This window comes from Trichechus manatus, unplaced genomic scaffold, assembly GCF_000243295.1.
Source record: "Trichechus manatus latirostris isolate Lorelei unplaced genomic scaffold, TriManLat1.0 scaffold00061, whole genome shotgun sequence".
Taxonomy (NCBI): Eukaryota; Metazoa; Chordata; class Mammalia; order Sirenia; family Trichechidae; genus Trichechus; species Trichechus manatus.
Window position 1 is genome coordinate 487020 of NW_004443997.1, and position 15026 is coordinate 502045.

At 40.0% G+C, this 15026-nt stretch overlaps 1 protein-coding gene across 17 annotated transcripts in view; it reads left to right on the forward strand.

Moving 5' to 3' along the window:
• MTMR3 (myotubularin related protein 3) overlaps positions 1 to 15026 on the forward strand; it is a 213077-nt gene that overhangs the window by 129952 nt on the left and 68099 nt on the right. For 14 of the 17 annotated variants that reach the window (XM_023733677.1, XM_023733676.1, XM_023733681.1 and 11 more), the window contains one exon: positions 5719 to 5799. In XM_023733677.1, coding sequence (XP_023589445.1) covers positions 5797 to 5799 — 3 coding nt within the window. In that variant the 5' untranslated portion in view covers positions 5719 to 5796. Of the gene's footprint in view, positions 1 to 5131; positions 5230 to 5718; positions 5800 to 6435; positions 6552 to 15026 lie in introns of all 17 variants that reach the window. The other 3 variants (XM_023733679.1, XM_023733690.1, XM_023733691.1) reach the window with 3 other exon arrangements.

Below are 15026 nucleotides of genomic sequence, written 5' to 3' on the forward strand. Positions count from 1 at the left end.
CATCGCATTGGCTTCTTGCCTGCCTGGTTTCTGCTGAATAGTCAAAGCTTAGTCTTATTGACTCTCCTTTGTAGATGACTTTTCGTTTATCCCTAGCCGCTCTTAAAATTCTCTCTTTATCTTTGGTTTTGGCAAGCTTGATTATAATATGTCTTGGTGACTTTCTTTTGGGATCTACCTTATGTGGGGTTTGATGAGTATCTTCGATAGGTATCTTCACATCTCTCACAATATCAGGGAGGTTTTCTGCCAACAAATCTTCAACAATTCTCTTTGTATTTTCTGTTATCCTCCCCGTCCTGGTACTTCAGTTACTCATAGGTTACTACTCTTGATAGAATCCCACATAATTCTTAGGGTTTCTTCATTTTTTAAAATCCTTTTATCTGATTTTTCCTGAAATACGTTGCTGTCAAGTGCTTTATCTTCAGTGTCACTAATTCTGGCTTCTGTTGCCTCAGTTCTGCTCCTATAACTTTCTGTTGAGTTGTCTAATTCTGAAATTTTATTGTTAATCTTCTGGATTTCTGGTTGCTGTCTCTGCATGGATTCTTGCAGACTGTTAAATTTGTCGTATATGCTCTTGAATAAATTTCTGAAGATCTTCTTTTGCTTTGCCTGAGTTCTACATTTTACCTGATCTCCTGAAAAGTTCTGTATATTAATCTTTTGTGTTCTACCTCTGGTAATTCCATGAAGTTCTCTTCCTCTGGAAAATTTCTTGCTTCTTTATTTTCGGAGCTTGCTGAAGCCATCATGGTCTGCTTCTTTATGTGATTTGATATTGACTGTTTTCTCTGAGCCATCGAGAAGTTATTATACTTCCTTATTTTATGTTTGCTTACTGTGCTTCTTGTTTTGTTATGCCCAAATAGGCTGTAAGCTAGTTTGATTATTGGTGGCTTTGAAGCTCCAATGTCATGTCACCAGGTGGTTAGATCTGTTACTAGATATGTGAGCCCAGGAGTCTCTTTTCATGTATGAATTCAGCTCAGGTATCCAGGTAGTCTGTCACCAAGTGTGTGGTGCAGGCTCTCACCTACAGTCCTAGACAGACATGGGTGATTGGTGTAGACACAGGTATCTTGCTGCAGTAGGGGGACACGCACTAAGCAACGCAGGGGTCTGACTGCTGCCCCTGAGTGTCTGGTGGGAAACCATGTCCCTGTTTCCTAGAGTGAGTAGGTGGGTGTTTTGCAGCTGGAGTATAAGCACCCAGTACTATTGGCTGTAATGACTAGGGGGGCATTACTTATTCTTGGACCCCTATCGCGGGTGGCTAGGTGGTATGGGTGGAATCACCAGTCCTCAGGCCCCTGATGTGGGTAGGTGAGGACCCTGATTAATGGGAAGAGTAGTGTCAGATGTCTTGAATGTGCCACTTCACCATATAGCTGATACAGTTGAAGTTAGACTTCAGGTATATACCCTGTTGTACCATAATAATGGGGGCCTACGCCGTTTAAATGGGCCCACACATGTTTATGCAGGGGTGAAAGGCATTTAATGTCCATGGAGCCCTTATTCTTGTGCCTAGGCAAAGGAGCTGTGCCTACCCTGAGTTCCTGGCTTAGGGGAGCTGGCAGATTTTTTTTTTTTTTTTTCCTGTTTGTTAATTTGTTCCCTCTCTAAGGCCAGGAGAATGGCTCAGGGTGCATGACAGGTCCTACTTCTGGCCCAGGGGACTCGGCAATCATTGAAGCTGGCCCGGGACACGGTACAGAGTGGGGAGGCAGCAGGTAAACGAGAGAGAAGTTTTTCCCAAAGGGGGTATTTTTTGATTCACACATCGATCAGACACAAGTACTTATCTTTTACCAATTGAGTGCTGCTTCTCACTGGTTCTGGATGTCCGAGTAGACTCTTGCCGCTGGGTCTCTCCCGATATGGAAAATGCCTCCCGAGTGCCAGTGCTTGCCACACTGTGCACGTGAGCTGGTCTGGCCTGAAGGGCGCCACCTCCTACCAGGTCAGGTCTGGCAACTCTTCACTGCTTACGAACCATCTCTCCCTCCCCCTGCCACTCAGTCTGATTTCTCAACTTTGCCTTTGATGTTCCGGGTTCCTAGATTGTCATATATAATCAATTCACTTGTTTTTTTCTGGTCCTTGTTGTAAGAGGGACTACAGGAAGCATCTGACTACTCTGCCATCTTGGCCCCGCCTCCTGATTGATTTTCTAATGTTGAACCATCCTTGCATATCTGGTATGAATCCCATTTGGTCGTGGTGTATTAGTATTTTTTTTGATATGATGCTGAATTCTATTGCCTAGAATTTTGTTGAGAAGTTTTTCATCTATGTTTATGAGATATTGGTTTGTAATTTTACTTTTTTTATGGTGTCTTTATCTGACTTTGTTATCAGAGTTACACTGGCTTCAGAGAATAAATTTGGAAGTATCCTTTTTTTCCCTGTTTTCGAAATAGTTTGAGTAGTATTGGTGTGAGCTCTTCTTACCTTTTCAGTCTCTTCTCTTGTTATGGGTCTGTTCAGATTTTCGACCTCAGTTTGTGTTAATGTAGGTAGGTAGTGTGTTTCTAGAAATTTGTCCATTTCTTCTAGGTTTTCATATTTGTTAAGAGTACAGTTTTTCACTGTACTCTGTTGTGATCCTTTTTATTTCTGTTGAGTCAGTTGTAATGGCCCACATCTCATTTCCTATTTGGGTTATTTGCTTCGTCTCCTATTTTTCTTTTGCCAGTTTGGCCAGTGGTTTGTCGATTTTGTTGATCCTTTCAAAGAACCAACTTTTGATTTTGTTGACTGTTTCTATTGTTTTCAGATCTCTTATTTCATTTATTCCTGGTCTGATCATCTTATTATTTTCTTCTAGTGGCTCTGGGCTTCTTTTGCTGCTCCCTTTCAATTTGTTCGAGTTATATAGCTAATGTTTTGAGTTTTGTCCCTTTCTTCTTTTTTGACGTGTGCATCTGTTTTTATAAATTGACCTCTTAGCACTGCCGTTGCTGTGTCCAAAAGGTTTTGGTATGATGTATTTTCATTCCTGTTTGATTCTAGGAATTTTTTGATTCATCTTAGAATTCTTCTTTTACCCAGTGGTTTTTCAGCAAAGTTTTAACTCATTTTCCATGCATTTGATATTTTTCTGTTGTTCTTTCTGTCATTAATTGCTACTTTTATAGCGTTTTTATCAGAGAAGATGGTTTGTATTATCTCAGTGTTTTGGATTTTGTCGAGGGTTACTTTGTATTCTAAGATACGGTCTTTTCTGGAGAACATTCCATGTGCATTGAAAAAGAATGTGTACTTTGCTGCTGTTGGGTGGAGTATTCTGTATATGTCTGTGAGGTTAAGTTAGTTGATTGTGGCCTGTAGATCTTCTTTATCTTTGTTGAGTTTCTTTCTGGATGTTCTAAGTGCCGTGTGGAAGTCTCCTACTATTATTGTGGAAATGTCAATTTCTCTTTTCAGTGCTGTTAGGAGTTTGTTTTATGTGTTTTGCAGCCCTGAATTGAGTACATAGATATTTACTATAGTTATGTCCTCATGGTGGATTGTCCCTTTAATCGTTATGTAATGTCCTTCCTTGTCTTTTCTTGTGGATTTTGCCTTAAAGTTTATTTTATCTGAGATTAATATTGCCACTCGTGCTCTTTTTTTGATCGCTGTTTGCTTGATATATTTTTTCCATTCTTTAATGTATTTATGTCTTTGTGTCTTAAGATGTGTCTATTGTAGACAGCATATTGATGGGTCCTATTTTTTTATTCATTCTGTCACTCTCTCTCTCTTTATGGGTACATAAGCAGTTTACATTCAGTGTGATTATTGATAGCTGTGAGTTTATTGCTGTCATTTTGTTGTTGGACATTTGGGTTGTTTCCACGTTTTGACTGTTATGAATAAGGCTGCTGTGAACATTTATGTACATAGTTTTGCGTGGACATTTGTTTTTTAATTCTCTTCAGTGTATACCTGGGAGTGGAACTGATGGATCATATGGTGACTCCTAAGTTTTTTAGGGACTACCAAACTCTTTCCGTAGAGGATGCACCATTCCCAACAGCAGTGTATAAGGATTCCAAGTTCTCCACATTCCACCTACATTTTTGATATTAATGTGTTTTTCATTGGAGGTGCATTTGGAGTTAAATAAATTTTGCAGAACATGTCAGATTCACTCCATTTAAACTGTTTAAGAGATTGTAGTTTTTGAATGTGTATATGATGCTGTCGTTAGAAATTTGATTGTAAAACACAAATACCATTTGTATAACATTAGGACAGCTCTTTTTTTTTTTTTTTTTTTGTATTTATCTAATAGGTGTTTCTTTAAAGTGATCTTTAAAAGGTATCTATACAACAACACCTAACTCTTAATAATAAGGGTTCGATAATTCATTGCAATGGCCACAAAGAACTCACAGACCAAACTCACGGTTATGGGGTTTATTAGAGAAGTAACAGGTTACAATTCAGGCTCAGCAACACTCAAGGATACAGTTCTTCCATCAGGACAGCCTCTTCCCAGCCGTGCTTGCAGGCTTGCCTCTCCCTGACCCTCAGTCTCTGCCCAAAGATACTCAGCTTTCTCGCTCCGTGGGCCAGGGAGCCCACTGCACCATCTCCTGCGGGCCTCCTACTGGGCTCTTCTTCCTTGGTGGTGGTGGGTTCTTCTCCTTTCTTGCCTCTGGGGCGGCTCCTTTCAAGCCCAGCGGGATAGCAAAACTGACCCCTTCCTTTGGTGGACTACAATTACCCTATCACCCAGTCTTACCTTATCATCTGGGTGGGAGTTACAAGACCATGGCTAGAAAGACCACACAAAAGCAATCCATTACACCACATCTTTTTTGCCTTTTCTTCTTAACCTCTCTCTTTTTTTTCTTTCTTCCTACCCACCTCAGACAAACAAATAAGATTCTCCTGATGTCTTCTCTTTCAAAATTTAGTTAAGTCAAGAGTTACTTGGTTATCCTAATTTATAACTATTGAGCTTTCTTTTCGGAGTTCTGCAGTATTTGTACTGGCACTTCAGTTTCTGAATTTAGTCTTACTTTCTTGAAGACTGAGTTATTGTGAATGTAGACAATTAATAGAAGAAAAATCTAGCTTATGGATAGGCTGTAAACATTCGTTTGGTAAAATCATGCTATATGATTATAAGCCTTTTAGGAGAAGTTACAGCTAGAACTTGGTGTTGTCCTTGAAAACCCACCAAAAAACCTGAAACCGATTGTTGTTGAGTTGATCCTTAAAAACCAGGTAAAGGTATTAGCACAATTTATGTAAGTTTTCAGAAGAGTATAGAATATTGGGGTAATAAGACAATTTTTTTCACATTTTGCTTTTTAAGCCAGTTTGGTCCCTACTGATAGGGATCCATTTTGAATTTACAGATACCTACAAAACATCCTTAAATATTGTAAGAATATAGTTTTTATATTTGCAGATTAATTTGAATTATTACTGCTTTATTATTTTCAACCAAGTTTTAAGACATTTGTCATATTACTGTCAGCAACAGGAATGTGAGCCTTTAATACATTTTTTGCAGAAAAAATTAAGACCAGGAGGATTTTACAAAGGCATCATAGAGTTTGGATTTAACAAGTAAGAATTAGTTGATATTGAACTTTTTCATGGCTGACTCTGGTTAGGTCTTTAGGTCCATGTGTATGCAATCTCTTTAATTAGGGTATGGCCAGTTGGGGAAAAATTATGTCCAATTTTGCCCTTTTTTTTCTTTTTAAGATCTCAGCATAAGGGAAAGAAGAGTCTGCCAGATACTGAAGGGGTGGGGATCTCTCCTCCTAATCTGGGACCCCTGTCATGGTAAGTACAAGGAAATGACAAGAAAAATGGAATTGAACTCTAACCTGACAATTAAGTGAACACTAATAAGTCCATAAAACCAACCAGTTACCATCAAGTCGATTCCAACTTATGGTGCCCCATGTGTCTCAGAGCTGTGCTCCATAGGGTTTTCAATAGCTGATTTTTTAGAAGTAGATCAGCAGGCATTTCTTCTGAGGTGCCTCTAGATGGACTCGAACCTCCAGCCTTTCGTTTAGCAGCCAAGCCTCTTAGCTATTTGTACCACCCAGGTACTCCCACGTAGATTCATAGTTACCCATTTTTCTGGGGGGAAGAAATCATTTTACTTTTTCCCTGAACGCTTGTCTTGTCCCCTTCTTTTATTGTTTGCATAATAATTATAGAGTGTTCCAGTTATTTTTCAATCAGCTAGTAAAATGGAGTCAAGACTAAAATTTATGGTTTTACACACCAGCTTTCTTAGGAGGTAGGATATAGTGAAAACCTTTTTTTTTTCTTTTTTTGGGGTGGGGGTGTGTTTAGGGGATTGTGATATGGTCACGTGCATGTTCTTTATGAGTTTACCTTTCTGGATAGAAGCAGCTCCCTACCTTTCCTGTTCCCTCTTTTTAAGACAGTATTTTTATCCCATAGAAGATGGAACAGCTCTGCACACCCTGTTTCCTGTGCCTGCGTCTTGACCAAAAAGAACATATAATGGGCGTTTCAGTGACTTGTGGGCCATTTGTGGGCCAGTCCAGGCAGAGAAGGTAGAGCAATGAGCCAACCACTTTGTCATCAATCCCGAGGATATATAATCAGTGCTCCAGGGTCTTTAAAAAAGAAATGCTCTGTGGTATTGCCCCGCTCCTACCTTGTGATGTTTCCTGGATCCAAACTCTTATTTCATGCTGCTGCACAAAGAAGGAATTGAAAAGGCCATGTTAATTTCAAGCTTCATTAGGGATATGGGTGGAAAATGCTTTTCAGAATTAAAAACAAAAGAAAACTAGTTGTGCAGAAATGTCATATTAAAAGGGAGGTGAGGAGAAAGGTAAGTGCCCCCATCTTAAAGCTGAGTCAGTTTTTTCTTAGTTTATGGCATCACAACTTTCTGATGTATCCTATACCCAAACATCGATGAACTTTTAATATCATTTCTCTAGACTATATTCGATTTTATTGATTTTTCCACAAAGATTTTATGCATTGAAAAAGTTTTTGCCTAGTATTTATGTGGCATGTATGCCACTGCCAATGAGGGTTTTGTCCTGCATTGCACACCACATAGATAGTAACAGTGTGGTTCTCCTCACAGCACTGCTGAGGTCTGTGGTACCCAGCAGACAGTCCTTCCTAGTGTGTTCCCTCTGTGCTGTGCTCTGAAGATTCCTCTGCATGCGGTAGTGAAGAGGACAGTGTGTCCATGCATTTTTTTTCTTTAATCATAAAAAAGCATTATAACAAGTTTTTTTTTACAAAATTTCATTTACAGTTCCACCACCAAAGCCCATGAGTTGTATCACTTTCTAACTAGTCAGTCTCCACATATATTTATATTTTATAGAGTTAGAATCATAACATAATTTTCTATTTAGCTGGATAAATTTTCCATGTTGATTCATTAAATTCTTTTTTTTTTTTTTAAATAATTATGTTTTCAGTGAAGGTTCAAACAGCAGTTTAGGTTTCCATGCAACAACAGTTCTACACAAATTGTTCAGTGACATTGGTTACATTCTTCGCCGTGCGTGAACATTCTCATTATTTCCATTCTGTTTGTTCCATTTCTATTAATCTAGTTTCTCGGCCCTCTTGCATTCTCATTTCTGTTTTAAAGTAATTGTTGTCCATTTGGTCTCACATAGGTGACTTTAAAGGAGCACAGTACTTACAAGTGATATTCATTATTTTTTGAGCCAATTTGTTAATTAGCTACAAGGTGACCACAAGGGTTAATTTTGCTTCAAGGTTTGAAGAATATTTCAAGGCAGTAGTCTCAGGGAGTCCTCCAGTCTCAACCAGTCCTGATTCATTAGATTCTTAATGTTCATTTTACTAACTGTATAACATTTTTCAGGAGGTCCTTGGGTGGGGCAAACGGTTTATGCTAGACTACTACCCTAAAGGTTGGCAGTTCGAACTTACCTAGCAGCATAGCAGAAGAAAGCCTTAGTGGTCTGCTTCAGTAAAGATTACAGCCAAGAAAATCCTATGGAACAGTTCTACTCTGTAATACATGGGGTTGTCATGAGTTGGAATTAACTGAATGTCAGTGGGTTTGGTTTTTTGGTTTTATAACATTGTTTAAGTTGTTGAACCGTTGATTTAAGTAACTATATACTGTATTGTTTTAGCATTTAGGTTGTATATCCTGAATCCTTTTTCTATAGAGAATTCAGGAGTATTGAACTTACTTTTTGTTTTTAATGTTATAGCTCTATACTAATTTGAGAGCAGCATCCTCCCCTTCCTCTTATACTCCTAAAGGTTCCTTTTTTTTTTTTTAATTGTGGTGAAAACACACATACCAAAACATTTGACAGTACAGCTTTCACATTTATAATTCATTGACACTGATTACATTTCTCATGTTGTGCCACTATTATTGCTATCCTTTTTCAAACTATTCCACTACCATTAACATAAACTCAGTGCCCCCTAAGCAAAAAATACCCCTTTCTCCCTCCCTTCTCCCCTCTCTTCCTCCCTCCCCTGGGATCTTTGCTTGCTATATATTTGCTTATTTCATGTAAGTGAGATCATACAGTATTTGTCCTTTTGTGACTGATTTATTTCACTTAGCATATAACATTTTCAAGATTCATCCATGTTGTGGTATGCATCAGAACTTCATTTCTCTTTACGGCTGCATAATATTTCATTGTATGTATATACTACATTTTGTTTATCCGTTTATCTATTGACGGACATTTTGGTTTTTTCCACCTTTTGACTATTGTGAAAAGTGCTGCATTGAATATTGGTGTACAGGTTTCTGTTTGTGTTCCTGCCTTCACTTCTTCTGGGTATGTACCTAGGATTGGACATTGCTGGATCATATGGTAGTTCTAGTTTCAGCTTTTTGAGGAGCCACCTGAATGTTTTCCACAGTGACTGTACCATATTACATTCCCACCAGCAGTGGATGAGGGTTCCAGTTTCTCCACAACCTTGCCAGCATTTGTTTTCCTTAAAGTTCTTATGTGAGATTGGAGCGTGATTTTTTTATATGCTTGCGAAAGCTGGACAATGAGTAAGGAAGACAAAAGAAGAATTGATGCATTTGAATTATGGTGTTGGTAAAGAATATTTAATATAGCACGGACTGCCAGAAGAATGAACAAATCTATCTTGAAAGAAGTACAGGCAGAAATGCTCCTTAGAAGCGAGGATGGTGAGACTTTGTCTCATGTACTTTGGACATGCTATCAGAGTGACCAGTCCTTGGAGAAAGAACATCATGTTTGGTAAAGTAGAGGGTCAGCGAAGAAGAGAACCTTTCAGCAAGATTGATTGACACAGTGACTTCAACAGTGGGCTTAAACATAGCAACAATTGTGAAGGTGTCATAAGACCTGGCAACGTTTTGTTCTGTTGTACGTAAGGTCGCTATGAGTTGGAACCAGCTTGACAGCACCTAACGACAAGCATTAAGAAAATGTATTTGAATGTTTTATAAAGGAAAACTTAAAGCATATGCAAAGAGAGAATAGTACAATGAACACTCATACCTGTCAATCAACTGCATTAATCATCAGTTCTTAGCCACTCTTATTTCATCTCCCTCCAATCCTCCCCCCTCCTTGGATTATTTTCCTGCAAATCCTAAGAATTACATCAAAGGAAAAGTATTTCTAATAGTCCTCAATACTAGTCTTAAGAATAGCTACTGTAATTGGCAATGGGGCTTCACTTACTTTCACTTTTACATTTTCTTACGTTTTGTCAAGTATTCTTGTATGCATTTCACTCTTAGGGGTAGGTAGGGTTTCTTATCCTGGACTACTATGTATGAACTTAGCTAATAGGAGTTTTGACTAGTTGGAAGTCTCCGCTTTCCCATGTTCTTTAAATATTTATTTAATGTTGACTTCTCCTCTGACATATATACTTACTTCCCTTACCTGTATAGCTTAGCCAGTAGCAGAAACGAGCCTGGAACTGTGGTGATGCATCCCTTTTCAGGATTTTGTAGGTTACCCCACTGACCTTACAGAGCTGGATGGAGACTGAGTAGTGCCAGCTTCTACAATGCTAGGTATTGTTAGCAATACCAGGAAATTGACCATGTGGAATATATCCTTTTTAATACTTATCAAGTAACGTTTAGAGCTTGGGAAAAATTTATTTCCAAACTTCTTGTCAGGCCAACACTTACCCAGTTTAGTTTTTTCCTCCTCTCTTACCTCCTCCCAGTCTCCACCCTATCATCAATAGCAAAATTGGGCCTCTTTTTTTAAACCTATGAAACTCACAGAAACTATAATAAAGTTAAGCAGTTAATTCAGCTCATGTTTAGTGAAATAATTTTTTTGAATTGCCATTCTCTAAAAAGTCAGTGAGTTGTTGGTTCAAATGTTAATTGAGTTATGAGGATTAAATGCATTTTTATGCACAAGGGAGAAAATCGGTTCTGAAGCCTACCTTATAGGTAATGTGAAGTGAGACAGTATTTTTTTTAAAAGAGCATTTATATTTTTTGACTATGATAGATAAATGGTTCATGCTTTTGTCTTCTTGGCCTAATTCTCAGTTGTGTTATTTCGAAAATCATTAATGCCATTTTCAGTTTTAAGTAGCTACAGTGGTTACATATATTGGCCTGGATTAGCACCAGGTGAGTGTGCCAGCAAGAATGAATAAGTAAAGGCTTCTCTGTTTTTTTAACCTGTTACATTATTTCAATTCTGCACTATTCAAAGGTTGTAGAAAACTAGGTCAGAGAATTCCTTAAATAATAGGTGGAACAACAACAATAACAAAAAAGAAATAATAGGCGGCTCTGTAAGATGATCTTGACAAGAATAAAAATTCAGGCTATATATTTATGTAAGTTAAAAAGCTAGTTGATGTGATGCTGAGAAGGCATGTTTGAAGTATACATTTATGTAAGAATTTTTAAAAGCCGGTTTCTCGTGTCTTATGGCATTTTTTTACCTATCCATATTGGCTTATGAGGAAAATCTCCCTAAATTCAAATTTCCTCATATTTTTTTCTCTTTAGTTCTCCTTAAGTGTAAATACTGAGTGTTTTTTAAGAGTTACCCCTTGAGAATGAAAATAGGATTGGTTTTATAAAAAAAAAATCCTAGTCTAAGGTATATTTGGTATTCTTCGCCATCACCACAATTGAAAGGAGTCAGTTCTTCTTCAGTCTTCTTATTCATCGTCCAGCTTTTGCATGTATCTTAGGCTGGATTCTTCAGAGAAGCAAAACCAGTAAAGTGTATAAATATATATGTAGAGAGAGATTTATATCAAGGAAATGGCTCACACGATTGTAGAGGCTGTAAAGTCCCAAGTCTGTATCAGGGTAGAGGCTTCTTCCAATTTACATAGCTGTAGGGGCTGGCGGACCCAAGATCGGCAAGTCACAGAGCAGGGCTTTTGTACAGGCTGTGAAGATCAATGTATCCCAAGATTGGCAGATAAGCTGATAGCTCAAGTCCCAACAACCAGAGGTCAGATGAACAGGAGGCAGCTGCAGGATCCAGAGTGAGCAAAAAGCCAGAATGTCTGCTTATATTTGGATGCAGGCCACATGCCCAAGGAAAATCCCTTTCAACTGATTGGCTACTCATAGCAGATCCCATCATGGGAGTGATCCCATATAAACACTGAGAATCATGGCCCAGCCAAGTTGACACACAATCTTAACCATCACAGTCCACCCCTTGTCAACTTGGCACATGTACACATCTCCTTAAACCATCCATAATCTCTGAATAAAGACAATTATAAAGTCATACTCGTGCCTAACATGATACACCTAGGATGCATACAGCTGAAAATGCACTAGCCCCATTTACATCTTATATTTTATAAGTGAAGAAAACAAAAATATTTGATGCACACATACAAAGCAGAAACAATAACAATTGCAGCCGTCATTTCTGCAACTGGTTACATGGCCATAACTGGTATTTAGAACTACTGTCTTCCACCACCCATTCCATATCCTCTTTGCCCTCAGCGAGCACTTTAGCTGGTCATGGTTCTTTGCCTGATGGGATGACCCAAACCTTCATTCCTGAAGGGTCTGGGCCATTAGTAGTCATGTCGGAGTTGAGTTGCTGTAGTTTTCCATTGACTTTAATCACAGGGCATGGTAGTACTAAGAGATGCCCTAAGGGATCTCCTGCATTCCAGACATACTCTTCTTTACCTCCATTATGTAATATCAGTCTGATTATCTCTTGGTAATCAAGATCAACCACACCAGTTGATCCAGAGACATAAGGAGCCCAAAGTGGCCAGGTGGCATTCTTAGCTTCCAGTTTAATGGAATCAGTGATGTGTCTCCAGGTGGGAACATTCCTCTCTTGGAACTAAGACCGCTAGACCTGCAGAGCATAAGGTCGAGGGGACAGGAAGCAAAAATCTTATGAGTGGGTCACTAGGGGTAATAGTGAGTGGTGCCACTCCCATTTCCACCCCTTGATTACTCGACCTATGAATCCTGGCTATGGGACAAACAGCACCATATATTGGATGCTGGTTTAGAGCATATACAGGCTCCTGGAGAACATTGCCCCAACCCTGCAAGGTATTGCCACCTAGGTGATGCCGTAATTTTGTCTTTAGAAGGCCATTCCATCGTTCTGTCAAGCCAGCTGCTTCAGCATGTTGGGGAACATGGTAAGACCAGTGAATTCCATGAACATGGGCCTGATGCTGCACTTCATTTCCTGTAAAGTAAATCCCTTGATCTGAGGCAGTGCTGTGTGGGATACCATGTAAGTCCATGGATGGTAGTTTTGGCAAAAGCATTGCGTGCACGGAAGGCAAATCCATATCCAGAGTAAGTGTCTATTCCAGTAAGGACAAAAAGCTGCCCTTTCCATGATGGAAATGATCCAGTGTAATCAACTTGCCACCAGATTGCTGGCTGATCACCTGAGGGATGGTGCTATATCAGGGACTCAGTGTTGATCTCCGCCGCTGGCAGATTGGGCACTCAGCAGTGGCTGTAGCCAAGTCAGCGTTGGTGAGTAGAAGTCCATGTTGCTGGGCCCATGCATAACCTCCATTCCTGCCACCATGGCCACTTTGTTTATGAGCCCATTGAGCAATGACAGGAGTAGCTGGGGAAGGAGAATGAGTGATTTCCACAGAATGCATTATCCTATCCACTTGATTGTTAAAATCGTCCTCTGCTGAGGTCACCCATTGTTGAACATTCACAAGAGACACAAATATCTTCACTTCTTTGGCCCATTGAGAGAGGTCTATCCATGTACCTCTTCCCCATAAATCCTTATCTCCAGTTTTCCAATCATGTTCCTTCCAAGTCCTTGACCATCCAGCCAAACCATTGACCACAGCCCATGGATCAGTATACAATCACATATCTGGCCATTTCTCCTTCTAAGCAAAGTGAACAGCCAGGTGGACTACTTGAAGTTCTGCCCACTGATAGGATTTCCCTTCACCATTGTCCTGCAGGGAGGTCCCAGAAAGGGGCTGTAGTGCTGCTGCTGTCCACGTTAGAGTGGTGTCTGCATATTGCGCAGGACTCTCTGTAAACCAGGCACGAATTTTCTCTTCCGTCAACTGATCATAAGGAACTCCCCCATGAGGCCACAGATACAGACTGGGAGATGGAAGGTAACGTGACAGGAGTGGAGACCATGGGCAATTGGACCACTTCCTCATGCAACTTACTTGTGCCTTCAGGTCCTGCTCAGGCCTGACCTCATATATACCACTTTCATTTAATGATGGAGTGCTGCTGTGCATCTCCAACTTTATGACTCTGTGAGTCAGACAGCACCCAGTTCATGATGGGCAGCACAGGCCGTATGGTGACTTGGTGTCCTATGGTCAAGTGTTCAGTCTCTACTAAGGCCCAGTAACAAGCCAAAAGCTGTTTCTCAAAAGGAGAGTAGTTATTGGCAGAGGATGGCAGGGCTTTGCCCTAAAATCCTAAGGGTCTGCTCTGTGATTCACCAGTAGGGGCCTGCCAAAGACTCCAAACAGCATCTCTATCTGCCACTGACACTTGAAACACTACTGGAGCAGCAGGATCATATGGTGCAAGTGGCAGAGAGGCTTGCACAGCAGTCTGAACCTGTTGCAGAGCCTTCTCTTGTTCTGGGCCCACTCAGAATTAGTAGCTTTTTGAATCACTTGATAAATAGGCTGGAGTAGCACACCCAAATGAGGACTATGTTGCCTCCAGAATCCAAAGAGGCTCACTAGATGTTGTTCCTCCTTTTTAGCCGTAGGGGCAGCCAGATGCAATAACTTATCCTTCATTTTAGAAGGAATATCTCGACATGCCCCACACCACTGGACTCCTAGAAATTTCACTGAAGTGGAAGATGCCTGAATTTTTGTGGGATTAATTTCCCACTCTCTAGCATGCAAATGTTTCACCAGTAAGTCAAGAGTTGTTGACACTTGTTCCTTACTAGGTCCAGTCAGCATAATGTCATCAATGTAATGGGCCAATGTGACCTCTTGTATGAGGGAAAGGGGATCAAGGTCTGTGCAGACTAAATTATGACATATGGCTGGAGGGTTGATGTAGGCCCTGAGGTAGGCAAGTGAAGGTGTATTGCTGGCCTTGCCAGCTGAAGGCAAACTGCTTCTGATGGTCCTTCAAAACAAGTATGGAGAAAAAGGTATTACCCAGATTAATAGCTGCATACAAAGTACCAGGAGATGTATTAATTTGCTCAAGCAATGAAACTATATCTGGAACAGCAGCTGCAGTTGGAGTCACCACCTGTTTAAGTTTTCGATAATCTCCTATCATTCTCCAAGATACATCTGTTTTTTGCATAGGCCAGATAGGTGGGTTGAATGGGGACGTGGTGGGAATCACCACCCCTACATCCTTCAAGTCCTTGATGGTGGCAGTAATCTCTGCAATCCCTCTAGGAATGCAGTATTGCTTTTGGTTTACTGTTTTCTTAGGTAGGGGCAGTTCTAATGCCTTCCACTTGGCTTTTCCTACCATAATAGCCCTTCCTCTATTTGTCAGGGATCCAATGTAGGGGTTCTACTAGTTGCTGAGT